The sequence below is a fragment of the Silurus aristotelis genome (assembly GCF_946808225.1).
Source record: "Silurus aristotelis genome assembly, chromosome: 29".
Lineage (NCBI taxonomy): Eukaryota > Metazoa > Chordata > Actinopteri > Siluriformes > Siluridae > Silurus > Silurus aristotelis.
Window position 1 is genome coordinate 11,120,960 of NC_139602.1, and position 25,972 is coordinate 11,146,931.

Below are 25,972 nucleotides of genomic sequence, written 5' to 3' on the forward strand. Positions count from 1 at the left end.
GTTTTTTGTTTTTTGCACCATTCTGTGTAAATTTTAGAGACGGTTCACACTTTTTTGTTGCGAAGTGGGAGCTCAGTGGTTCAGGTTCTTGGTTACTGAATAGAAGGCTGTGGGTTTAAACCCCAGTATTGCCAAGCTGACAGTCTTGGGGCCCTTGAGTAAGGCCCTTAATCATTTGTGCTCCAGGGGCACTGTAACATTGGCTGACCCCGTGCCCTGACTTCCTGTGTAGAAAGAATGTTATTGCTTTACTTTACAAAATTTACTTAATTATTTTCAACTTAATTTACTTTTATTTTACTTCTCAAAAAGAAATTTTCAAGAATTCTAAAAAGAAAATATCAAGAATTAAAGAAAATTCTCAAGGATTCTCCAAAAAAATCTCAAGAATTAAAAAGAAAATCTCAAGAATTCTCCATTAAGAAAATTTAAGAATTCTCCTAAAAATCTCAAGAATTAAAAAATAATAATCAAGAATTCTCCAGAAAAATAATCTAAAATATTCTCAAAATAAATTCTCAACAATTCTCAAAAAAAAAAGGAAGAAAGAATGTTACTGTGCTGTAAAATATAAGTGACAAGTAAAAATCCTCCATTCACTTAATGCATTGAAGCTCTTCATGTTATTTAATGTTCTGTGCTTTTGCACCTGATTGGCTGATTCAATTTCCTTTCTGTGTCCAATCAGAATTCAGATAATCAACGCAGCAGCGTACTAACAATGCAGGAGTAGCTCAAAGGTCAGACTCCGCCCACAAACCATGCATATGCAAATATTATAATTATAAATAAACACTTATTAACAAGTGTGTTGTATTATTGTATCATTTCGCAGGGTTTTTTTTATTTACTTATTTAAATGTATGATTTATTTGGTGCCTTGTGTGTGATATGTTGTGTATATTACATGAAGGAAATGCAACACGAACACACACTGTGTCTGCACTAAACACTGTATTCAAACTGGCAAAAACTTTCTTACTATATGGAAAAAAATTCTCAAGAATTAAAAAAAATTCTTACAAATTAAAGAAAATTAAACATCATAATAAATGAATTTATATATATATATATATATATAACAGCACACACTCTTGATCATATAGTGCACAGTTACAGAAGAGACTGATTTACAATGAATCTGGTTCTTCTCAAAGTTTCTTCCTCGTATCTTCTCTGGGGTTTTTTCCCTCACAGCGTCTGTCGTAAGATTGTAAGAGACGGTGTTGCTTTTCAGAGCAGTATGTTTTCTGTGTGTGACTAACGGAAAGCAATAACATTTGTCTGTTGCGTTTCACAGCGTTTTGATGGTTTGTTGCTTGTTTTTCTTCCAGCGTGGAAGGGAATCTTCTCCATGTCAAGCATCAGGAACTGAAATTGTTTGGAGAGCTCATTGTACATGATCACAAAAATAATACATACAGTAAATGAATAGATTTATGAACTGTAATATAAATATTAAAATTTTAGAAGTTCAATGCAAAAACATGAGCCCTGGACAGTGAATGAGCGGAGAATAGAATCGGTAGACAGATGAGTTTGACATGGTTGTCTCTAAAAGAAGAACTTTGTGTAAGAGCAGGAGAGACATGAAGTCACACATGGAGGTGGAATCTCAATGATTTGCATGTTTTGGAGCAGAGAAGGTTGGAGATTTATTCCAGAAAGTGATTGGAACCAACATGGCAACCATTCTATACTTCACCACCATGTAATTCTGTCCGGACTTGGACTTGGAAGTGAACATCAGAGCTTTGAAAGTGTTATTTAGAGAGCAAACAATCATCTGGAGTGTTATCTGCACATTAATGCACCACAATCCCACTGAACTGCTCTGAGATGAACTGATCACAAGAAGAAAATCTCCAACTAGTGATGAACATCTTTGGTGAATTTTACAAAAAACATGGAGAAGTATTTCAGCTGAACGTTTGGGTAAACCTACAGGGGAACCTACAGATGCTGAGAGTGTGTAAAGCTGTTATTGGAGAGTGTGAGACCCCGTGGGTGGTGTTTGTGCAGTGTTTAGATGTAGGCAGGTGAAAATAAATGATGGTTCAACTCACACCAAATGGGGGCAAATAACAACAATTAGTGGTAAAGATCAAACTCAGGAGAGTCCAAATCACTTCCATCACTACTCTACAGTGATGTGCTGAAATCCAGAAGCCTGCCATTTTATATCCTACACTGCCCTCTGGTGGTGGTGGGAGGGACTGCAATCTTAGCCTTAAGTGTAAAACAATGTGCATAAGAAGAATATACAAATAATAATTATATCAAGTTTAAAAGCGCACGTTTATATTTATATCACACCTAATTACACAGTGCCTTTTAGACATCAGTAGATGTCCAAGTAAACAGGAATGAGGTCCTCCATGTACAGTTTTTTATATAAGGCTGGATAAAATCCGGATTTCTGATTCCCCAGTGATCAGAAAAAGGAATACAGTCTTAATGAGTTCTTCTCCATTGTCAGTGTGTGCATTTCCAGGTATATCAAGTCAATCAAGCAAGTCAAATATCAAGAAAAAATAATAATTGTTCTGAATTATAATTTATAATTAATCTACTTGGCCGAACGTCCTCGCCGGAAACATGACTTTTATTTTATAAAGACTGTACCAAATTGCACCGGTGCTCCCTCCATCAGTGCTCTATCTAGGGTTTAATATACCTGCGGTTAGCGCACTATCTAGTGCACTATATATAAACAGTGCAGAAGATTGGAACGCAACGGTGTTTTCCCCCTGCTATAAGAAGTGAAGGTGTAGCTCTGGGCAGGTTCCGGTCTCTCCCGGGTGTTGGGCTGGAGGTGATGGCCGCTAAGCGAGCTTTGGTGATCCTGGCGAAGGGAGCGGAGGAGATGGAGACGGTCATCCCGGTGGATGTGATGCGCCGAGCTGGGGTTCGTTCCTCATGTAGCGGCTAGTCTCCGGGGTTAGCTAGCCGGAGTGGTGCGCTTAGCATAGTTACATAATAAACACCATCATCAATATTATTATTATTATTATTATTATTATTATTATTATTATTATTATAAATAATAATTATAATAATAATAATACATTAAAGTATTTATTTACCTGGAGGAGAGAAATGTGAAAGAAATGCACTACAGTAGACCGAATTGAGGCAGGGGTCAGATACATCCAGCTAAATGTCAAAGTCTGCTCTCACACACACACACACACACACACACACACACACACACACACAGTCTCACATTATATATATATATATTAGTCACATGTAGAGATTTTTATTTACTATTTTTTGGGTGTCAGATAATTAAATTTAAATTGACTTTTGGCCGAGTTCTTTATTGATGGAGATGAAATGTGGAAAAAAAGTAGGAATGAGTGTTTATTTTCAGTGAGGCAAATGATTTGACTCTGCTCACTGATCAGATTTGACTCCTTTGGATTGATCGTATAGACACCTCTTAACATCTGTTGATTTAGTCACTGTGTGTGTGTGTGTGTGTGTGTGTGTGTGTAAAACAGATTACTGTGACTCTAGCAGGACTAACAGGAAAGGATCCTGTTCAGTGCAGCCGTGACATTTGCATCTGTCCGGATTCGAGTCTGGAGGAAGCGTCGAAGCAGGTCAACGTTCACAAAATACACACAGATACTTGACCTCACATAATACCCTGATCACATGTAATAATATTGTCTGATGATGCAGTGTTATATGACAATGAATCATTGTTTCTCTGCTTTCATTTTAATGGTAAATTATTTTAAAATCACATTAATAACAAAGTTTAGTACAAATATTTTCTCACCTTTCCTACCCTTAATTCACGATCATAATTATGCACCTTTTAAAAAATAGTATAGATTTTGTTTTTCTTTATGCTTTAAATTAATGATTTTTAGTTGAGAATTTTTTATAACTACATATTTATTATTAATTATTATTATTATTATTATTATTATTAGATTATTTGTTTGGTATATGGTATAATTAGCTTTATTTATTTATTAATTTATTAAATGTTATTCAATTAAATGTATCATAATAAATGAATAATCATTTTCATACCGAAAAAATTATTTTTTTATACATTGTTTGTGTTTTACAGTAATAATAAATTATTATTTTTTTTGCAGGGGTTATTTTAAGGATGTTATCTGGGGTGATGTTTCCCCCTGGTGGAATCACTTTGACACTGCAACGTTGTTTCATTTGATTCCAAGAAAACATATTATATATATATATATATTGTGATTCAAAAGAAACAAATTTTATATTCAGACATTGCAGTAAATTGAGAAGATAAAGTAAAAAGTAAACAATAAATCAGCAGTGTGTTATTCTGCTCTGTTTGTTTGTTTGTTTGTTTTGTTTTTAATGTTACTGACATTAGAATTGTGTTTCAGGGCCCGTATGATGTGGTTCTGTTGCCTGGAGGACTGCTCGGAGCCCAGAACCTGTCTGAGGTCAGATCTTATTACACTAAATATTTTCAATATAGTTTATCATCCATCAAAATATTTTTTTTTTCTCTAGTTATATGTATGTATATGTATATGTATGTATATGTATATGTATGTATGTGTATGTATGTATGTGTGTGTATGTATGTATGTATGTGTGTATTTGTCATATCATTTGACATTTTAGAAGCATTTCTATATTTTATATTGAAGCAATTATTTAATTTTGTTTTATAAATCATTTTTATTTGACATAAATGTTTGTATAAAAAAAAAAATCCCAATATGAAACCTATTTATTATATTCTGTTCATACTGAATATTAAACATTATATTTATTTGATATTTTTATTCATATTTTATAAGTTACTATAAAATAAATATTAGCTGTTATTGTTTTAAATATTTACACATATTTATTCGTTAATTTTAGTGTATGGTATATTGAGAATGTTTTCTTGGATACGAAGATGTTTAGATTTTTGAAATTGTGTTCTCTCTCTCTCTCTCTCACACTCACTCTCTCTCTCTCTCACACTCACTCTCTCTCTCTCTCACACTCACTCTCTCTCTCTCTCACACTCACACTCTCTCTCTCACACTCACACTCACTCTCTCTCACACTCACACTCACTCTCTCTCTCACTCACACTCACTCTCTCTCTCTCTCACACTCACTCTCTCTCTCTCTCACACTCACTCTCTCTCTCTCTCACTCACTCTCTCTCTCTCTCACTCTCTCTCTCTCTCTCTCTCTCTCTCTCTCTCTCTCTCTCTCTCTCTCTCACTCTCTCTCTCTCTCTCACACTCTCTCTCTCTCTCTCACACTCTCTCTCTCTCTCTCACACTCTCTCTCTCTCTCTCACACTCTCTCTCTCTCTCTCACACTCTCTCTCTCTCTCTCTCTCACACACACACATAATCTCTCTCTCACTTTCTCTCTCTCTCGCACTCTCTTACACTCACTCTCTCTCTCTCTCTCTCTCTCTCTCTCGCACTCTCTTACACTCACTCTCTCTCTCTCTCTCTCTCTCTCTCTCTCTCTCTCTCTCTTTTGCTCTCTCAGTCCCCTGCTGTTAAGGCGGTGTTGAAGGAGCAGGAGAGCAGAAAGGGGTTGATCGCTGCCATCTGTGCAGGTACACTTTATTCACACACACACATGCACACGAAAAAAAATGCACACGCAACCCACTGGTTTTGCAGTTTATGGAGGCTTTTATTGGCTTTTTATATATATAGAAAAAATGCGCGCGCACGCACACACACATACATGGCTTGCTGTGAGGCTTGTAGTGGCTTTGCTTGTATGGTCAGAAAACACGTTCACACACACGTACACACACACACACACGTACATACATAAAGTTCATTGAGGCATTTCTTGTAGGTTTAGAAAACACACACACAAAGATAGTATCATACAATACACACACACACACACACACACACAGCATAAGATCTTCCACTCTAGTCCATGTTAACCATATTTCACATACACTTTTATGGCTATGTAGCTTGTGGTGGCTTTGCTTTGAAGGTTATAACACGCATGCACGAACACACACACACACACACACACACACACTGTATAACCTCTCATGGTAGCTTTGCTTCTAAAGTTAGAAAACTCGCACACACAAACATCAAAACAGATTTGTTTTTAATTTTTAATTTGTGGTCTTGTTTTGTCATAATTGAGTGATATAATAACCGGGTTGCCATTTTTGCCATTTTTGAAATCCCTTTTACGGGGTTATTTTTAAATAATTTAATCACTGGATCTAAAAAAAAAAAAAAAAAACGCATTAAAGGCTGCACTCTCACACGGTTTCTTACACAAGAATCAGATTACCAAATGTGCATCGTGTCCACATTTACGACGAGATCAGATTAAACACCACCGGGGGATTTACTGTAATATAAAATAATTACAGGGTGTAATTTCTCCAACTGGGATTCAACAGACTTTCATACATTTCATTTTTTTTCAGTGTAGAAATGAATTAAAGAAGAAAAGGGAACGCATGATTGCCAAATAATATAGATGTTGCAACTTCCTGTGCACAATATTTTCCCAAATACATTATATAGGCAAAAGTATTTGGACTTTTCCAGCCATATGCACAATTGCGTTGGACACCTTTGGATGCTGGAGCATGAGACTTTGTCTTCACTTGAATTAGGAGACCCAAACCTGCTCCAGCATGACGATACGTTTGTGCACAAGCCAGCTCTATGAAAATCTGCTTTACATGGGTTGGCGTGGAAGATCTCCTGCTATAGAGATGAATGTTAATGCTGACTGCACCCCAGACCTTCTTACCTCACCTACATCAGGACCTGACTTTATTAACACCATTATGATTGTTCGAATCTCCACAAAATCTAGTGAAACATTGTTCAAATACAGTGTATAATTTTCCCATAAGACTATATAACGGGGTCTAAATGTGGAACGGGATGTTAAAAAAAAAAAAAAAAAAAAAAAAAAAAAGCATGGTCAGGTGTCCACAAACTTCTGGCCAGAAAATTGTAAAGGAATGAATGAACAGATTCCTAGATTAAGGCAAAAATGAGTGTTTTATTGAGAAGGAAATGTTTTAGTGCTGTAGATTTTATTTGTATTATAAACGTATTTCTTTTTCATGACGTATCTATTTTTTATTTATTTTTTTTTATTTTTTTTTATGGCTCATAAAATGTCTTTTTGAATGAAAGAAAAACACTGAAAATAATCCACAGCCCAAACGGTCATATAGCAGTGCACTTGTCCATTCTATAACGAAGGTTATTACTGTTATACGCTACGTATCATTAGCTCTGCGGATGAAGGACACCGGAAGGACGTCTGGAAACGAGGGCACCGAGAAAAAAAAAGTGGCCTAGAAAATCACTCAAGATCCCATAGGAGTGTGTAATGAGTGAGTCGTGGTGCCTTTGGCATTCTTTCACACAGCGTTTTATTTCATAGCATACGCTCACAAGTACTGCATCAAACTGTCCGAGATAAAGGGATGAAGGCGCGAGAGCGTGAAGGGAAAACGCCAGAAAAACAAATCGCTGCTTTTTTTTTTTTTTTTTTCCTCTTGAGAAATAAACCGATCGTGATGTGATGTTTGTCCTGTGTGTCCTTTTGTAACTACAGAATCCTGAGTATCCTGTAATATTTCCAGCGCACCAGAGCCACTTCCAAGCTGGAAAGAAAAAATCAATCACTTTTTCTTTCCTTTTTTTAAATCATTAAAGCTTTGCATGCGCTGAGTGCAGAGTCAGCGTTCTGGCAGATGGAGAGCTTTTCTAAATATGGCCCAAAGAGCCGGAAGGAAACTGAATATGTCAGTAATTTTAGATAATATTGTATTGATTTTTTTTTTTTCATTTTTTTTTTTTTTTTCCAACAATTGTTTTTCTTTGCAGCATCATGAAGTGGATTTTGAGGTGAAAGTATAGACACTGTATGTACAAAAGTGTGTGGACACCTGAGCATAATATTGGTGTGTGGACTTCTTCTTGAACGTCCCCTTTTGCTGTTATAATGAGCTCCACTCTTCCGGGAAGATGTTCCACAAGATTTTTTGGAGATTCATTCAGCCACAAGGGTGTTAGTAAAGTCAGGTACTAATGTGGATGAGAAGGTCTGTGGTGCAGTCAGTGTTTTATTCATCCCAAAGGTGTTTAATGGGGTTGCAGCAGGAGATCTTTTACTCCAAACCAGGTAAAGAAGAACTTCACGGAGCGGGGCATTGTGCACAGGGGCATGATCATGTTGGAACAGGTTTGGGTCTCCTGGTTCAAGTGAAGGATAAATTTATAGTTTTAAAATTTGGTAAAAAAAAAAACACGGGGAAAAAACAGGTGTCCCAATACCTTTGGCCATATATATTTTGGATCAGCAACCGAGTGAGAAGTTCAAAGTGATTTAGAACGTCTGGAATTAGACCAATTTTTCTGTTTTCAGGTCCCACTGCACTTTTGGCTCATGGAATCGGTTACGGCAGCACAGTCACCACCCACCCAGGTGCCAAAGACAAGATAATGGCTGGAGGTAAACATCTGAAAAATTCTACTAGAAGACTGTACTTATCATTTTTGTTTGATTTGCTTCAGAGTGGCTCCATACAACCAATGAGCAGTGACTGGAATAACACTGGTTTTTCTGTTAGGGGATTGAAGTTATTAGGCAGCTCGTAAACAGTCAGTTCTTTAAGTGTGGACGCAGGAAAGTGTGCGAGTGAATTGATCCGGGAAAAAATCGTCCCAGCGTTCTTCTGGAACATGTCCTGGAAGTCTTATTTTTTTTCTGCGCTGGATCTCCACAACGGTGTCCAAGCAGCGACCTTTGAGCTTCATCTTCGGCGCAATCTGCAGGAGTGAGATCATCTCCGGTGATTAGCGTGCACGAGTTGCAGAACGGTTTCTACATTTTCAGGGGTTGAGCTCATTGAAGGTGATGTTCTTCCGCTCTTAACGTGCGCGTGCCACTCGAAAAGCCTCAAAAACTCATTTCAGCGTCGCCGTATGTCAAACGTATGTCATGTCAATCGTCTCTTTGGCAGATTTTCCAGTTTCATGCAGAATTCCGCAGACATGGTAACGTGTCAGATTCGCACTAGTTACACTATTAGTCTCCAAACTTTCTGATACCATCTCGTACACCTGGGACACATTTGATGTTCATGATTTGAGAAGGCTAGTCTGCCTGGTCCAAATCTCACAGAAGAGACATTAAAGCAGTAAACTGCTAAAAAAAAAAAAAAAAAAAAAAAAAAAAAAAAAGTACATGCTAGCACTGATGGAAACTAATCAGGTCTTCATACCTTACTCATGCTGACTTCTGTACACCAATTAAAGCTCCTGCAGTCGACATGTAACCATCTGAACTGGACCATGGTGCTTTAGAAGATGTTAGTCTGGTCTGATGGACCAAGTTTATTTTTTCCACCATGTTGGTTGCCTGGATAATGTGGGGAAGAGATGGCACCAGGATGCACTATAGTATGATGGTGATCAGAGATGCTCTGGATGATGTTCTGCTGGGATCCTGGTCTTGTTAGATGAATGTTTATTTGATGCTACCTAAACATTTGCTTCATGGGGAAGCAGGATAATGTTCCATGCATGTCTACACTGCCTTTGCTCAGAAACGGTTTCAGGAACATGATAAAGGCTTTGAGGTGTTTGTCTGGACACTGATTAAGGATGAGTGCTACGTTCTGTACAAAACAAGTATAGCCCATGGAGGCTGCTCATGTCTTGGTGCCTGTTTGAGGTAACTGGAACCTCCATGTTCAGTTAAGTATCAAACCATCATCTTTCCTATGCTTTTTTTTGTTGCTGTTTTTAGATCACTACAAGTATTCAGAAGCCCGTGTTCAGAAAGATGGACACCTGATCACGAGTCGAGGCCCGGGTACCAGCTTCGAGTTCGCCCTGGCTATAGTGGAGGAGCTTCTGGGTGCTGAGGTGGCCACTCAGGTCAAAGCACCGCTCATCTTGAAAGATTAATAATGATTCTAGTTTAATGTTAATTAATTCGTCTGCATTAAAATAAGCAAAAAAAAAAGTGTGGAAATCACCATGAAAGCACCTTATTAAGAGACAGGAGAACTTTGGGATGCACGGTGTTCCCTCACCAGGGTGTGGGACATTTCACAAATGCTTACATTCTGTTTCTTTTGCTGTAATTGAAATAAAATCGCTTTTGCAAAAGCAGTTTTTTTTTTTTTTCCTCAAATGTTTGTCTAGATGAAGATCTAATAATGGAAGGATTGAATATGTTGAATATTGACGTGTTGCTCATGAACGACTTATTCATTTTGAACGAGTCTTACGTGACTCGGAAGAACGAGTCGTTTCAAAGAGTGATACGTTCATTTTCTACTGGACATGCATAAGTAGGTTATGTACAGAAAACAGAATTCAATAATTTACCACTCGACTCTTCTGGTCCGAGTCGTTTGTTTCTTCGTCATGTGACTCCCGTAAACGATGCACAATGCAATAGATCAGGGTTTTTTTGTCTGAATCTTGACATTATTGTTACAATAATTATGGGAGTCACGTAACAAAACAACTAACAAGATGGACCAGAAGATATGAGAATTTGTTCTTAGCTGCATTGTCATATTTTCATTATTGGAACTACAGAGTTAGTGTATGTAGACGTGTTTGGGGATCTGATTATTGGAAATGTCACATTTTATTAAATTTTTTAGCAAAGGAACGAAACGAACTAAATGACTCAACTTCGATAATTCTGATGAACGAGATTTAAAGAACCGAGTCACTGAAATGATCCGATCTTCCCATCACTAGTAGGTACAGTATTATGGCAGGTTTTCCAGTGGGCGGGGCTAGCCTGTAAAAAAAATTTAATAATAATACGATTGGATGTCCGTTGGCGACTGACGCGCCCAACAACCAATAGGACGCGGCTGTAGGGTTTTTTTTTCCCTTTTCTCGCCTTGCCTCTTTCGTCTTTACGTGCCGTCAGCCAGCCAATCAGATGGCCCCGGCATAAAATCCATAAAATCAGCGCGTGCTCTTGCAGTCGCGCGCGGGGAGAAAAGAGTTTGATGTCTGACGGTTTAAATTCGGACGGTTAGGTCCGTTTAATTCTTTTTTTTCCTCTTCCTGTCAGTCAGCGGCTTCTGAGGTATGGTTTCTTCTGTTGCTTTTATTTTTATGAATTTATGTGGTTAAATATATAAATTGGCCCTTTTTAATGTGTAAATCGAGGCTTTAATAAGAATCAACGAATCAAACGAGCAAATAAATGACGGTGACTGGATGAGCGGATTCTTTAGAAAGAGCTAGAAATTGGTCTCGCGCGAGTTAGCCACTAGGCTAGCTGTTAACGGGGTAGATACAGTATAACGGGATTTTAATGCAGTTTTTTGAATTAGCAAACGGGTTAAGGTGTGTGTGTGTGTGTGTGTGTGTGTGTGTGTGTGTGTGTGTGTGTGTGTGTGTGTGTGTGAGAGAGAGAGCGAGAGAGAGAGAGCTCGAAATCAGAGCATCTTCGTAAGTTGAAAATAAATAGTATATATTTTTTGGAAACATGAAAACCTTTGCATTTTATTATTTATTGCTACCCATAATACAAGGTGGACCATCCAATATACATCTACCAATGTAGAACATCTAAAATAGACCACCAAATTTACATTTACCAGTGAGAAACATCCAATGTACATCTACTAAAGACCATCCAAGCTAAACCATGTGATGTACACCTAATATAGAACCTCCATGATAGACCATTCAATGTACAGCTACCAGTGTAGAACATCCAATGTACCCACTGTACCAATGTAGAAGGTCCAGGATAGACCAACCGTACACCTACCAAGGTAGACCATCCAATGTACCTACTGTACCAATGTAGAAGATCCAGGATAGACCAACCAGTGTACACCTACTAAGATAGACCATCCAATTGACCTACTGTACCAATGTAGAAGATCCAGGGTAGACCAACCGTACGCCTACCAAGGTAGATCATCCAATGTGCCTACTGTGCCAGTGCAGAAGATCCAGGATAGACCATCCAATGTACCTACTGTGCCAGTGCAGAAGATCCAGGATAGACCAACCAGTTTACTCCTACCAAGGTAGACCATCCAATGTACCTACTGTACCAATGTAGAAGATCCAGGATAGACCATCCAATGTACCTACTGTGCCAGTGCAGAAGATCCAGGATAGACCAACCAGTTTACTCCTACCAAGGTAGACCATCCAATGTGCCTACTGTGCCAGTGCAGAAGATCCAGGATAGACCATCCAATGTACCTACTGTGCCAGTGCAGAAGATCCAGGATAGACCAACCAGTTTACTCCTACCAAGGTAGACCATCCAATGTACCTACTGTGCCAGTGTAGAAGATCCAGGATAGACCAACCAGTGTACACCTACCAAGGTAGACCATCCAATGTACCTACTGTGCCAGTGTAGAAGATTCTATGTACACCTAATAATTTAAAGCATCCAAAATAGAACATCCAGTGTACACCTACCAAGGTAGGCCATCGAAGGTAGACCATCCACTTTACACCTACCACGGTAGAACATTCAAGAAATATCTTCTAACCAGATGCACACTATTACCGCTAAACATTTTTATTTGGTATAGTTCAGAATGTAGATTTATTAACTGAAATCCCTGAATGAACAGGAGAGGAAAACTCTCAGGTTGGTGGATCGTATTCCCAGGTGTTTCACCGTACCACAAACTACCACTTCTGCATCAGGGTCACTTCTGTGATTCACCACATTAATGAAATCAGGACAGTGGTGGTCGTAGCAGGGTTCCTGGAGATGGAGAACAGGAGAGATGTGATGGGATGTGAGCAGTCTCCCTCACCCTCACAGTCACACATGGAGGTGGAAGCTTAAAGGTTTGTGGTTGTTTTTGGAGCAGTGAAGCTTGGAGATTTATTCCAGAAAATGAAAGGAACGAACATGGCAACCATTCCACACTTCACGGTCTGTACTGTGGCTCATTGCAACCGACTTCATACAACAAGCGTACGTCCGAGTTCTGTAAGCGTTATTCAGAGAACAAAGTCTTCTGAAATGTGTTATCCATCTCGGAATTTTCCACCACGTCACCGCACCATAATCCTATTGTACTGCTCTGGGATGAACTGGATCACAAGAAAGAAATCAAACTTTTCACTGGCACTGTATCTGGTAACTGTCCTTCACTGTTATTTGATCATTTTTGTTATATAGCACAACTATTCTGTGGATTCAGGAGACGGTAGAAAACAGAAAGGAAGAACTGTATGACCTTTTTGGTGTGTACAAATAGGAGATACCAAGAGAGAGAGAGAAAAACGGTAATGATGCATATAGCAGTATTCACGTTATTTAAATCCCCTGCTCTGACACACCCATTCTCCTCTGGTGTTAGAGGTGTTAATTTGGTAAGCCAAATTGGGTGAGTTAAAGAAGCACAAACACTAATAGACTTCTCGCATGATTTACATTCTATTAATATGTGAGGCTATATATAGCTAGCTTCACCCAGTTTCTTTTCAGAGAAATGCAGTGATGTTGTGCAGAAGTGCGTTGTGGTTAATTTCACACTTATGCAGCGGTGCTGACTTCTGTAAGCTTGAGCTTGCATGTGTGTGTATGCAGGATGGAACAAAAAGATGAGTTCAACTGTTCATAATCACATGACTCATGATTTTCCATTTCCTTACCAGCGTTTTTAGTTTCCGACTAGGTAACGAGTTTTAACGTCAACTTTAGCGTAGAAAATCCTTCTAATCTTTTTTAAAATCATTTGATCTGTTTTGTAGTGCGAGATGCTCTAAACGTTCCTGTCAAGTTCTGGTATTTAATTTTTATGTACATGTCTGGTGTGTTTTAAAAAAAAAAAAAAAAAAAAAGCTCCTACGTGTGATGTTGGCTAAATTCTCCACTCATTCTGCTCAGTGTATAACATGATTAAAGCTCTGGACTTTACATTAGTTTAGTTTAGACCGATTAAGACTGGGTTTGTCGTTTCCACTGTTCCTTCAGCCTGCCCAACAGACTGTGTGACCACTATGCAGATGTTTGTAGGATTTATCTAAAGTTATCGTATATATTAAGCAGATGAATAGATTTTGAAATAGGATGCAGTCTGTGTCAAGGGTGCAGCAAGGTCATATGTATGAAACAGTTGTTCTTGTTCTGTGAGAGGATTTGTTCTCATTCGGCAGTGTCTGTTTTGGAAGATGTTCAGTGGGGTTGATGAGGGCGGAGCTTAAGTTTTCCCAAACCACATCTTGATGAAGCTCACTTTGTACAAAGTTCATCATCTTTTTTTTAGCACTGTTTTCTATACAGGTGTGTTCTTGACAAGACCGTGGGGAATCACATACGTGTGATGGTCAGGGGCGCACATGCCTTAGGTCACGTTACTGTCGTTATTTATCTGTGACACTCGTTTGCAAATGTTCCTCTCTATGAACTCTCCCCTGAGGTCAGATTGAGTGATTTGTGCATGCTGTTGTTTTATGAGAATTTTATAAATAGAACTGCTCTTCATGGGTTTATTTATGGTATAAAAGCATCCTTTCGGACTAGAGGAAAGGATTGTTCTATCGTTTAGAAGAATCGCTTGTGTTCTTTAATGCTGTACTAACAAAATAAGGTAGCGCATTGTCTTTTGTTGGCAGAACACAAACAGCTAATATCTGCTAACAACTTAACTGCAATTAAACTGCACTTTATACTATATTATGGGAAACCCACACCGACGTAGCCTAATAAGTGTGCAAAACTTGGACCATGAGGATTTATAGTAATTGAATATTGTGAATAAGCGCAGGGTATCATCAGCTCTCAGGAACAGTAGTTTGTCCCAGTGGCACAGTTATTAATAGGGTTAATAATGTCAGAGCTTTATATAGATCAGTCGTTTTAAATCTGCGGCTCACAGAGGGACTTCAGAGCGGACGGCTTTCTTTCCAGCTGTAAAGTAATTACTTAAAAAAATTACAACACCTAGCATGTTGTTGTAGAACAGACACAAGTAGGTGAAGAAAGCTTGCTGGGTCAGGGTCGTCTCTTAGGGATTTCTGGGCCGCCAGGGTGCCACAATGCATTTAGTTTATCTTAAGAACTTTAGAAGGTTATAAAAGAATTGCAAGTAAGTTGGGCAACTAAAGCACGATCACAAAGAAGTGCTGATTATCACTCGTTTGCTGAGGGTGGTGTGGGGAAATAAGACAAAAATTAGTTAGTTTTTTTATTTTTTTTTACGCTTGTTGATGTAATGAAATGGAAATCTTCAGAGGCTAGCTACCAAGTATCTAGTGTTACTCTTTCAGTTTATTTTTTATTTTTTGTTATTCATTCCGGTCATCCTGCATAGTGTTAAATCCATTCAATCAATTTGAGTTCTTTGTTGAATACCATCGATATTTAACGATTGGCTACTACCAATACCAATATTGTTTGCATGGCGTGTGTGTGGTTCTGGTTCCTTTTAAATTAAAGCCTTAATTACGCTTATTTTTTAAAATAAGATTTAAATAAGATGTCTGCCATTTATATTCTGCAGTTGTTTGGAGTGCAGCTTGTACACATCCTCGGTCATTAACCTATATTATTTTAGATTTTACTTAATGTGTTCGAATGTAAGAATGAAGGTCAAAGTTAGATTAAGACTCGTAAATCTGGTTCCGACACAGCATTTAGAGACTGTCACTTTTAACCCCATTGGATGTAGGAAAGTTTGCATCTTCTGTACGTGTGAACAAAACCATGTTCCAGTGCTTTTTTTAATTATTTTTAAATACATCCTAATTAATTAATGTTTAAAAGATTATAAACTCTCACTAGTTCCCACTGATGGCAGAGTTTTTGACTCATGAGTGCTAACTATCCCTTTGTGACAGGCAGATGATGCGACACTGTGTGACATGTTTATCTGAGGTTAAATGTATCGGATTCTAAGACCTGCTAAGGATTAGATTATTTTTGTTTTCCGATACATAAAGCCATAAGATTGTAAGAGGTTCTACTTAAAATTTCACACAACTGTATCACCATTTGTGATCATCTCTGAACAAGCTTTGAACTTACTGCACTAAGATAGATGTTGGTAGACCCTGATGGCTTTAGATCTGAGTTTTGGGAAGTGGGGCTAATTTGCAACATTCTAATTGGGCTGTGTTTAGCACCACCGAGAGTAGAGTAGCGTATAGGATAAGCGTGTGATGTAATGCGAGGAAGTTCACACGGACAGCCCAGAAGGACGTGCTGAAGCTGCGAACCGAATCCCGCAATGTGTCTGTAATGCTTCTGGAGTTGAGCCAGACTAGAGCTGATCCGCAGCACACGATGCAGTGCTGGAGCTACTGCAGTCCCCAAGCCTCTGCATCAGTGCAGTGTGTTAATGGAAGCTGTGTGGCAAAGCAACTCTAATGTTACAGAGAGAAGACTCAACCTTGCATCTCATACACACATACAGCTTTTTTTTTTCCCCTTTCAGGTAGTACTGAGTGCTGCAGTGTCGACTTCATGAATATTGAATCAAGTAAGACTGCAGAATTGCGGGGAGGTTTGGCTTGGAGAGGGTGGAGTGGTGGTGGCTTGGTTGGGGTCCAAACCTTCACGATGAACCTGTCCGTGTCCAAGGCATAAAACAGTAGTGTATAGGAACATGCTGTGTAGCTAAACAGCTCTCACAGGCATACGAAGAACCGTGCACCTACTAATTACAACGTTCAGAGTATTTAAAATTAGCAAGCCAATCGTACCTAATTAAATGACACAAATAACCCCTATTGAACTGGGGTTAGTAATTCTAATCTGTTCTGTAACTGAAAATGTAGGGAACTTCCTGATGTTCCTGGAGGTACAATGGCCTCCAGGTTGTAGAAGAAGAGTCCACACTGAAATATGCTTTTGACTGAGGAGTTTTAGCCACTTTAGTACTGATTTTCCAGTCGCTGATGTATTTATTTAGTTGGTGCACAGTTTTTTCTTTTCCGCAGAGTGGTAGATGAGATGTTTGTGTAAACGTCCCAGAATGCAGTGAGGGTGTACAGTTTAGTGTTGACTGTGGTGATGGTGTGAAAGTTGAAGCGTTTGAGCAAAGTGTACACAGTTGTGTATGTGGAGATCCTAGACAGTTCAAAGTGCAAGCACTAAAAAACTAAAGCGCCACTGCATCAGATTCTATACCACGATGAAGAAAGATGGATGGAATAACCTATGCACTGCTGCATCAGACTCTATACAAAGATGAAGAAAGGGGGATTGAAGTACTAAACACCGCTGCATCAGACTCTATAAAAAGATGAAGAGAGGAGGCTTGAAGTACTAAAGCGACACTGCATCAGACTCTATTCAACGATGAAGAAAGATGAATCAGAGCTTATGGGTGGATGAAAACCCAGTGGAATGTTGATTGAACCCAGTTGTATTTAGTGTCATGCAAAAATAATTGGTAGTAAATCTTCTTTTATCTTTTCCTAGGTAAAATGCTTAGTCATGTTGAACGAAAGCCAGAAATCCTTTTTCTTAGTAGTAGTAGTAGTATATGATTTACATATTACTGGCCCGGTGGTCCTGAATGTTATGACGTAAAACATGTTTTGAGTGAGATTTTTAATGAATTGCTTGTAAACAGGTTTCAGCAGCAGAGGGTTTTTTTGTTGTTGTTGCATGTCTTGCACTGACTGTTTGTCCATATGCTGACTCTTCCTCTGACTGTGCAGGGAGGTAGGGGTGTGTGTATGTGTGTGAGAAATGTAAAAGGGATGGAGCGTTGCCTTTAATGCCTCCGTGCTCTGCTCTATTCTCACTCACTCTCTCTCATACACACACACACACACACATACACACACGCAGAGGAGACATACCGCACCACATTCTCTCTCTTCTTGCCTTCTCTGCAACCTCATCTTTCTCTCTCTCTCTCTCTCTCTCTCTCTCACGCTGACAGGAGAGCAGCGCGGCTAGGCACGGCGAGACCAAGCCCACTCCCCGCCGCTGTCTCGTTCTGCCCTGCCGCCTCTCATCCTTTTCTCCGGCAAATCAAACAAGCGGAAATCTGGCTGCACCCGGACTGCTCTCCTCCATCGTCAGACGTCGACAGAGGACAGAGGTGGGTTATCGAGGACCATCGTTAGATCCGTCCTTCCTCCCTCCCTCATTCCTCCTCCTCCTCCTCCCTCTATTTATTCTCTTCATTCTTATCTTCCTTGCTCATTGCTTTTGCGTGGATACGTATGTGCATGTGTGCACCTTCTGTCGCTCTTTGGAAGCCACTTCTTCTGCATATCTGCATTCCGTATTGCACCAGGTTTTTTTATTTGGGGGGGGTGAGTGCGTCCTAATCTCGAATCTATTCCAGACATGACAGGATTCAGTAACCAGTTGCATGAAACTCAGATGATCAGTTGACGTTTGCTGAACATTGTAGTGCACTAGGGCTTTTTTATGTAACAGTTCAAAGGTCCGCAACCTTTTTGTTTTATTTATCTGGGGTTGGCGAAGTCGCTGGTGGCGATGCGACACGTGTGGACGGGTTTGCTCAGCATGTGGGCGCAGGGCCAAGGGAAGGGAAGGTAGGCGCAGGTCACTGGGTTTTGGTGCAGTAAGTTGTAAAGCCAAACCAGAGAATATCAGGTGCTTACATTTCCTTAGACCCAAAGGGTCATGGTATGTTGAAGCCACATAGCCCCCTTTTTTTCACCTGGAATTTTACCTGTAACATTACATTTTTCAGGAATATTCCAAACAGGAGGAAATCTTCAGAACACATCAGCGAATGTAACTTTGTTGTTTTGATTGAATTTTTGGTCTTGCTTGAAATGAAGTATAGCTCACAAATGAATGCAACCTGGTGCATCTTTTAATATTGAAATAAGTAATTAAGCTTGTTACATTCAAGGACAGAGGAAGGTGACTCTAATGGTTAAGTGTATATATAATATAAGGCTTTAAAGATTTGTTGGAATTCCATCGCAGGATGGAGGTGAAATGGAGCCAGCTTCTAGAAGGGTCGCTCTCCGCAGAGTGGCTGCATGTGATGGACGTATAGCAGATTAAGTTCGGCATCAACAGCCACGTTTCATAAGAAGCGCCGATCTGCAGATCTGCGGATTTTTCCTAAAACTATTTAATTTAATTACAGGTGTAATAATGCACTCTATCAAATTTGATTCATGAAAATTAGTTAATAAATTAATATAATGTCGATTTGTACAGTGTCACATTTTTCATTGCTTTATGTATTGTTTAATCTCTACCTATAAATCAAATAGTTTTTTTTTTTTTTTTTTTTTTTTTTTTTTTTTTTTTTTTAAATAAAGGTATATTAGGTAAGGTGCCATTTTAGCTCCTGTTGATTTATCTTCACTGCCCTGTAAGGGTATCCAATCCAGGGTTTTCCAGACAAATAAACTTTTGCCAAGTCCATGAATAGGTCTATTTTCCTACATATCTTACAGGCTCTTTGTACCGAAAAACTGCCTATTGGACCTTTTAATTCTAAAATAAGTTGTACTTATAAAAGCTGTTTAATTTCAGTGAAAGCTGGGTTTCAGTCAACAAAGAGGGTACAATAATACTGAATACATCCAAACTTTGAAAGAACACATGGAATTATGTGATAAACTGAACATGTCCAACAAATCAGAATATTTTGTTGATTCTTCAAAATGGTCACCTTTTGCTTTGATGACAGTTTTGCACACTTCTGGCATTCTCTCATTTCTCTTAATGAAGTAGTCCCATGGAATGATTGTTGGAAAATCTTAAGAAGTTCTCAGAGCTGTTGAGTGCTTGTGGGTTGCTTTTACCATCTTAACTGGATTTAGATCGGTTGGTTGAGTGCTGTATGATGACCTGGCCTCCACAATCACTTTCTTTTTGGACAATTAGCTCTTCCATAATCTAGAGATGTGTTTGGGGGTTATTTTCCTATTAAAAAAGCAAACGATGGAAAGGATGGTCCCAATAAGTGCAAACCAGATGTGATTGCATGTCACTGCAAAATGTCAATTTTGAAGAAATCACCAGCAATGTCTGCAACAAAACACCATCACACCTCCTCCTCCATGCTTCACAGTGGGAACCACACATTTAGGAACCATCCTTTTAACCTCTGTACGTCTAACAGACATGGCAGTTTAAACTAAAAATCCAAAATTTGGACTCTTTAGCCTAAAGGAATGTTTTCCATTGTTTTAATGTCCATTATTTGTGTTTCTTGGACCAAGTGAGTCTTTTCTGTTTGTTGTTGTTCTAAAGTAATGGTTTATTGCTTCAATTTGACCATGAAGGCCTGACTTGCACAGTCTCTTCTGAACAGTGGATGTTGAAATACATCTGCCACTTGATCTCTGAGAAACATTTATGTAAATCAGCCGTTTTTAATGCTGCTAATTCTAATGAACTTATCCTCTGCAGTAGAGGTAGCTCTTGGTCTTCGTTGGTCTTGGTCCTCGTGAGATCCTGTTTCATCATAGCGTTTGATGGTTGTAGAGACTGCGCATGGGGTTACCTTTTAAAGTTCTTGATGTTTCGGATCGACTGACCTTCATTTCTAAAAGTTACGATAGACCTTTTTTTTTCTTCTTTATCCAAATGTTTCTTGCCATACTATGGATTTGTAAAGTAGTTGTAGTAGCATGAATAGGGCTATTGCCTCCGTACTCACCCTTTCCTCTGGAAATTAAAAAAAGGCAAGAAATGTCAAAAGATAAAACCATCAAAAACCATTCCAGATGACAATTCAATTCATGTTTATTTGTATTGCACTTTTAACAATGAACATTGTCTCAAAGCAGCTTTACACAGATAATGTGGCTATAAAGATGAAGTGTAAGTTTGTCCCTAATGAACAAGCTGGTGGCGACTTTGGCAAGATCCCTTAGATGGAATAAGGAAGAAACCTTGAGAGGAGCCAGAACCGAGAGGGAACCTCATTCTTATCTGGGTCTGTCCATTTATTACAGCTAAACAGCATCCAGAGGCAGGCCGGGAAGAAGCGGGCAGATCTGAGGAGAGGGGCAGGAACAGTGGTCACTGGTACCTCAGGAGCATGTTAAACTCGAGAGAGAAGAGGGGTGATGGGGAGAGAAGAATATGGATTATTAAGTCTCCTTATTGTTGTATAAAAGTTAAGGACACTGTGCAGTTGGGACTCTAACAAGACTCTCTATGGCAACATAACTAAAAGAGAAGCAGAAGGTAACATGGACACGAGGGACTACCTCATGAATCTGATGTGCGAGAGCCATGATTTTGCCAAGCCAGCTATCAAAGCTAAATAGAGCTACATATTCTGGGTTATTTGACACGTTTTTTGTTTACTGCATAATTTTGTGTTCTTTCATAGTTTAGATGCCTTTTAGTATTATAAAGTAATAAAAATAAAGGACAAACCACTGAAGGAGAAGGTGTGTCCAAACTTTTAAACATACATAATAAAAATTAGGAAAATAAAGCATTATTTTGATCCATTGTCAGTTATAGCATTAAGTTGGGAATTGACCATTGTACAGGTGATAATTTATTGTTTATCTGTGAGGTCTTACATCATTTTTATGTTCTCTGCTTTACCACATGCTGTTATTCACCCCCACATCATACACTAATATTCTGTAACACCTTACAACCAGCTCTGTATTACCCCTTACATACACAAATATATACTAGTGGTATATTTTCTTTCTCCATGAACAGTCACACGACTCTGTGTGAACACAGTAATCCCATGCAGGCGGTCGAGGCACTTTACCAGTCAATAAGAGTTCGAATATCAGGTTCTTAACACAGTAATTGCTCTGCTGATAAAATTTCAAAATGGGTTTCTGAAAGTAGACATGAGCTCCACCGTCAAATCTGCTCGAGGCATGTATGTACCATGAGCACCAGTGTCTTCTTCATATTCATCCCATATTCTTTATATTTGGTAAATCTCCTAAGAGCTGTTCTGTGGCTGCTCTTATGTCGAAGTAATTTACTGAATGTTCTAACAATAAATAATATAAGTAAATGGCTAGTGTAGGTGGTGTATTAAAAATAATAATAATTTAATTTAGTGGTCACGTGATCATAATCGTTTTCTTTATGATCAATTGAAGAAATAACTTTAATCTGAAATATCCTCCTTTATATCTGAAGTGTGCCAAAACAAATCTAGTCAGTTCTTCATGTGGTATGGCTGTCTAAACATAGATTGTACTGTCAAAAGTATTGGGACACCTGACTTTTCCCCTTTGTATGTAGTTCTTTTTCAAACTGTTAGCGCAAACAATTGTATCGGATGTCTTTTGGATGTTGTAGCATGAAATTTTTACATCACTTAAACTAGGAGACCCAAACCTGTTCCAGCATGATGATGCCCCTTTACACAAAGTCAGCTCCATGAAGATCTGCTTTACATGGGTTGGAGTGAAAGATCTCCTGTTATAAGCCTCAAACTTAAGACTCAAAATCTAGAGGTACATCTTCCCAGAAGAGTGGAGGCTGTTATAACAGCAAATAGGGACTAAAAACAAAATACACATTTTTTTTCATATTCCTTTAATTCTCCAGTACAATCTATTAAAATGTGTTATTTATAAGTGTTTACTTATTTCAACAATTATAATACAAGCATAATTTCAAGTATAAAAACGGTTTTATAACTTTATCAGGGCCTGAAAGTCAGTCGGCAGTAAAAAAAAAATATATATATATATTATAATGAACATTATTTGACACATGATTTATATGTATGAAACATTATAAAATCATAAAATAAATGGATCTTTAGCATCTTTTGTTCCTGACTTCTGAATTTGTTTATTTCAAGGTACGGTCATCTGATCTGCAGTTCTCTGTTAGATATTAAAAGTCTGAGTGTTGCTTTCCTCAGAGATGTTCTTATGTTCTTTTTTTTGTTGTTGTTTTGTTTTTATTTTGTAAATTAGGTTGTGGTAAAGATTTAGACATTCTGTGACGTGTGGAGCAGCGTGTGTATCACATGCAATTCACCATCTATTGTGTAAATTTTATTGGTATTGTCACTTAGACTATTACTGCAAACAAATAAACCTTCCTCAGGATGGCTGAAGATTACGCTGGTGGCAAAAGACTGTGTATGTGTCTCCCTCCCTCCTTACCCTGTCCAGACCTCTTAATCTCTCTCTCTCTTCTCTACTCTATCCAAAACTCTTTTTCCACCTCTCCATCCGGACCTCTTTCTTTCTCCTTTCTCTTTCCTACTTTATCCAGACCTGACCCCCCCCTTCCCTCTCTCTCTCTCTCTCTCTCCCCCCCTCTTACTCAGTCTGGCCCAGAGGATTTGTATGAAACCAGGAATCTGCTTAATGAGATCAGCAGTCCTTTCTGGCTCTCCATCCTTAAACTTAGTGCATTACGTTGGATAGAATGCTGAAAGCATCTTCTGATATGTACCCAGGGCACGTTTAAATCCAATTAATCGCACAGTGTAGCCAGATGTTATACAAGCTTACAATCTGTCACTGTCTTAAGTCGTCTAGTTACTTTTTTAACAGTAAAAAAAAAAAAAAAAACTTCTAATAACTTGATCAGTGGGCCGCAGCTTTTAGGTGAGTTTCAGACCCGCTTGGGGTCAAAGCATCAGAGAAACTAAATCAGTGGATTTCTAAATCAAGACCCTTGATTGGGCGCTCGTTATTAGGATTGGTTTTATTTATACTTAATGTATGATAAGACGGCCAAGCACCATATGTGTATAGGCTCCCTACTGTAATTATTTGATTTCCATTTTTGCTGATTTAAGTCACATCTTTAAAAAAAAAAAAAAAAAAAAAAACTACTTTAAAAATACTGAGTACATTTTAACTATGAGTCAGAAAAATGTCAGTTTAACCTGTTTTCCATCCAATCAGAACCTCGTCATGTAACCAGTTTTTCTCCTTGTATTAATGCAATAATAGCGACCTAGATTTTCACCTTGTTTATATACTCTTCTTCCAAATAGTACGAGTAGATCCCAGTGACGATCAGGACATAGGGCTGTGGATGTGAATGAAATCGGCCGTGTTAAATCTCTGCAGTGAAGCGTATCACCTCTGCAGCAGTGCTGCTGCTGCTGTTGGCTGAACTGACAGAGTAAACGTAGCTCCGCAGTCAGCCGAGCCAAGCGCAGAGGCGAGAATCTGGCACAGCCTGACGTTTTCGGTGAGACCGCAAGCAAGCGAGGGCTTCCCCAACCTCACTGCAGCTGTGTAGGAGACACACACTGTTACATAATTCTGATAATGTGCTGAAGATACATTCCGGTTTGTTGTGTAACATATTAACATGCTTTTTACAGGTTCATAGCAAATGGACAATGTAAGGGTATCGTTATATAATGTACGCTTATTCTCGCTTGTATATCATGTCTTGTGATGAACTGGATTGCAAGGTCATAAGGAAATCTCCAACAAAATCCTTTAGCAAAGTATTATAGCTGAATGGGGAAAGGGGTGGCGCAGTGCTAAAGATGTTGGACTTCTGAATAGAAAGTCATGAGTCATCTTCCACTGCCGGACCCTTGACCCTTAACCCTCAGCTGCTTAGTTGTATGAATGAGATAAAAGTCGCTAAGTGCTATGATAGATTTTTGGCTAAGTACAGTTGTTTCCTCTGCATGTGAGGTCAAAACTTTCATCTTAAAGTGTGATGGAAGTGACATTCAAACCATCAGCTTGATTTCGAATATATCTCTGGACCAATTGCAATGTAAAAAATAATTTTACAGTTCATACCTGGCATTAGTTCCATTTAACAATTGAGTCGTTACGAAAGTCAGGTGTCCCAATACTTCTGACCACAGTTTGGCTGTAATGTGCCGCAAAACGTCATTGAGCTTCATCAATTGTGAAACGCACTGAAGAGAATTGGTCAGGTGGACAAAAATAAATGTCCAAGGTTCACAGCTGGAGAACTGCAGCTAGTTAGGTGCATCTTGGGGTCAGAAAACTTCAATCTGATGTCAAGTGGTTTATAATTAGTTTGAATGAGTTTCAAGAAGCCGCTACTCTCCTTCAGTAATAAACTATTCTAGGGTTATACTAAGGGGTTTTTTGAACAGGTTTTTCATATAAACACATCCAGTAGGAGATTTTGTGTCTCTCTGATGCTGACCTGCACTGCGCTTGTTAATCAGCATCGCAATATCACATCTAAAAGCAAGCCTGGCTTTCTGATGATGACCGTGTGGGAGGAACGTACAGGCAAAGACAATGTGCTGACTGTTTCTGCAAAGCCAGCTGTGACTTAGCTACCCCCCCTGCAGCATGTGTATTAAATCTAGTCTAGTTTTGTGTGTGTGTGTGTAGGTGTAGGGTTTTGGTTCGAACTGTACAGTAATTTTCTACTTCTGACATACGTCCACCACGGTACTGTACGTGTTGTTGTACACATTTGATGTGAGAGTTCTATCAGTTTCACCCAGACATGCTGACGTGTCTCATGTAATTTTAGTGTGTTCTAGTGCACGTGTACAATTGAGTATAAACAAGATGTTATGACGGTAATATTGTCCCGGAATGTATATTACGATTCATTGGTGACTGTGTTGCGAGCTGACTTATTAGGGTCATAACATTTTTACCATTAGTTATGCACATCACCTTCTCATTTATCTTATTAATTTCATTTCTTCATTTTTTATAATGAAAACCGAAGGAATATTAAAAAATTGTGTTCACGTAAGTGATTTTAGTGAAAATAATGGTCATTATTATTATCTACAGTTCATTACAGTGCAGTTCAAAGATAATTTCTTTATACTCATCCATTTATATGACCAAAAGTATAGGGACACCTTAATTTTCTACCCTGCTTCTTCTCTAAACTGTTAAAAGGCACGCAATTATGTATGATGTCTTTGGGAAATGTTTCTCTCATTTGAACTAGGAGGCCCAAACCTTTTCCAGCATGACAATGCCCCTGTGCAAAAAGCTAGCTCCATGAAGATCTGCTTTAAATATGGGTTGGGTTTGGTGAAAGGTCTCCTGCTATAGAGCTCCAACACTATTAATTAATA

At 38.7% G+C, this 25,972-nt stretch overlaps 2 protein-coding genes across 5 annotated transcripts in view; both read left to right on the forward strand.

The window, feature by feature from the left end:
• Positions 1–2,723: 2,723 nt before the first annotated feature.
• Positions 2,724–10,157, forward strand: park7 (parkinson protein 7). The gene is made up of 6 exons (XM_083535427.1): positions 2,724–2,908; positions 3,507–3,608; positions 4,389–4,448; positions 5,512–5,581; positions 8,404–8,490; positions 9,790–10,157. The coding sequence occupies exons 1-6, from the start codon at positions 2,819–2,821 to the stop codon at positions 9,948–9,950; spliced, it is 570 nt and encodes a 189-aa protein (XP_083391553.1). The 5' UTR covers positions 2,724–2,818; the 3' UTR covers positions 9,951–10,157.
• Positions 10,158–10,969: 812 nt separating this feature from the next.
• The window catches only part of kcnab2a (potassium voltage-gated channel subfamily A regulatory beta subunit 2a), a 61,874-nt gene continuing 46,871 nt past the window's right edge, over positions 10,970–25,972 (forward strand). For 2 of the 4 annotated variants that reach the window (XM_083535365.1, XM_083535368.1), the window contains exons 1-2: positions 10,970–11,100; positions 17,900–18,061. The gene's annotated coding sequence lies outside the window, so the exon portion shown is untranslated. Of the gene's footprint in view, positions 11,101–14,901; positions 14,924–17,899; positions 18,062–25,972 lie in introns of those variants that run through there. The other 2 variants (XM_083535366.1, XM_083535367.1) reach the window with 2 other exon arrangements.

Coding starts and splice junctions, on each gene's coding strand:
- park7 (XM_083535427.1), top strand. CDS start 2,819: ATGGCCGCTAAGCGAGCTTTGGTGATCCTGGCGAAGGGAGCGGAGGAG. Junction 5,582..8,403: donor GATCGCTGCCATCTGTGCAG/GTACACTTTATT, acceptor TTCTGTTTTCAG/GTCCCACTGCACTTTTGGCT. Junction 8,491..9,789: donor AGACAAGATAATGGCTGGAG/GTAAACATCTGA, acceptor TGCTGTTTTTAG/ATCACTACAAGTATTCAGAA.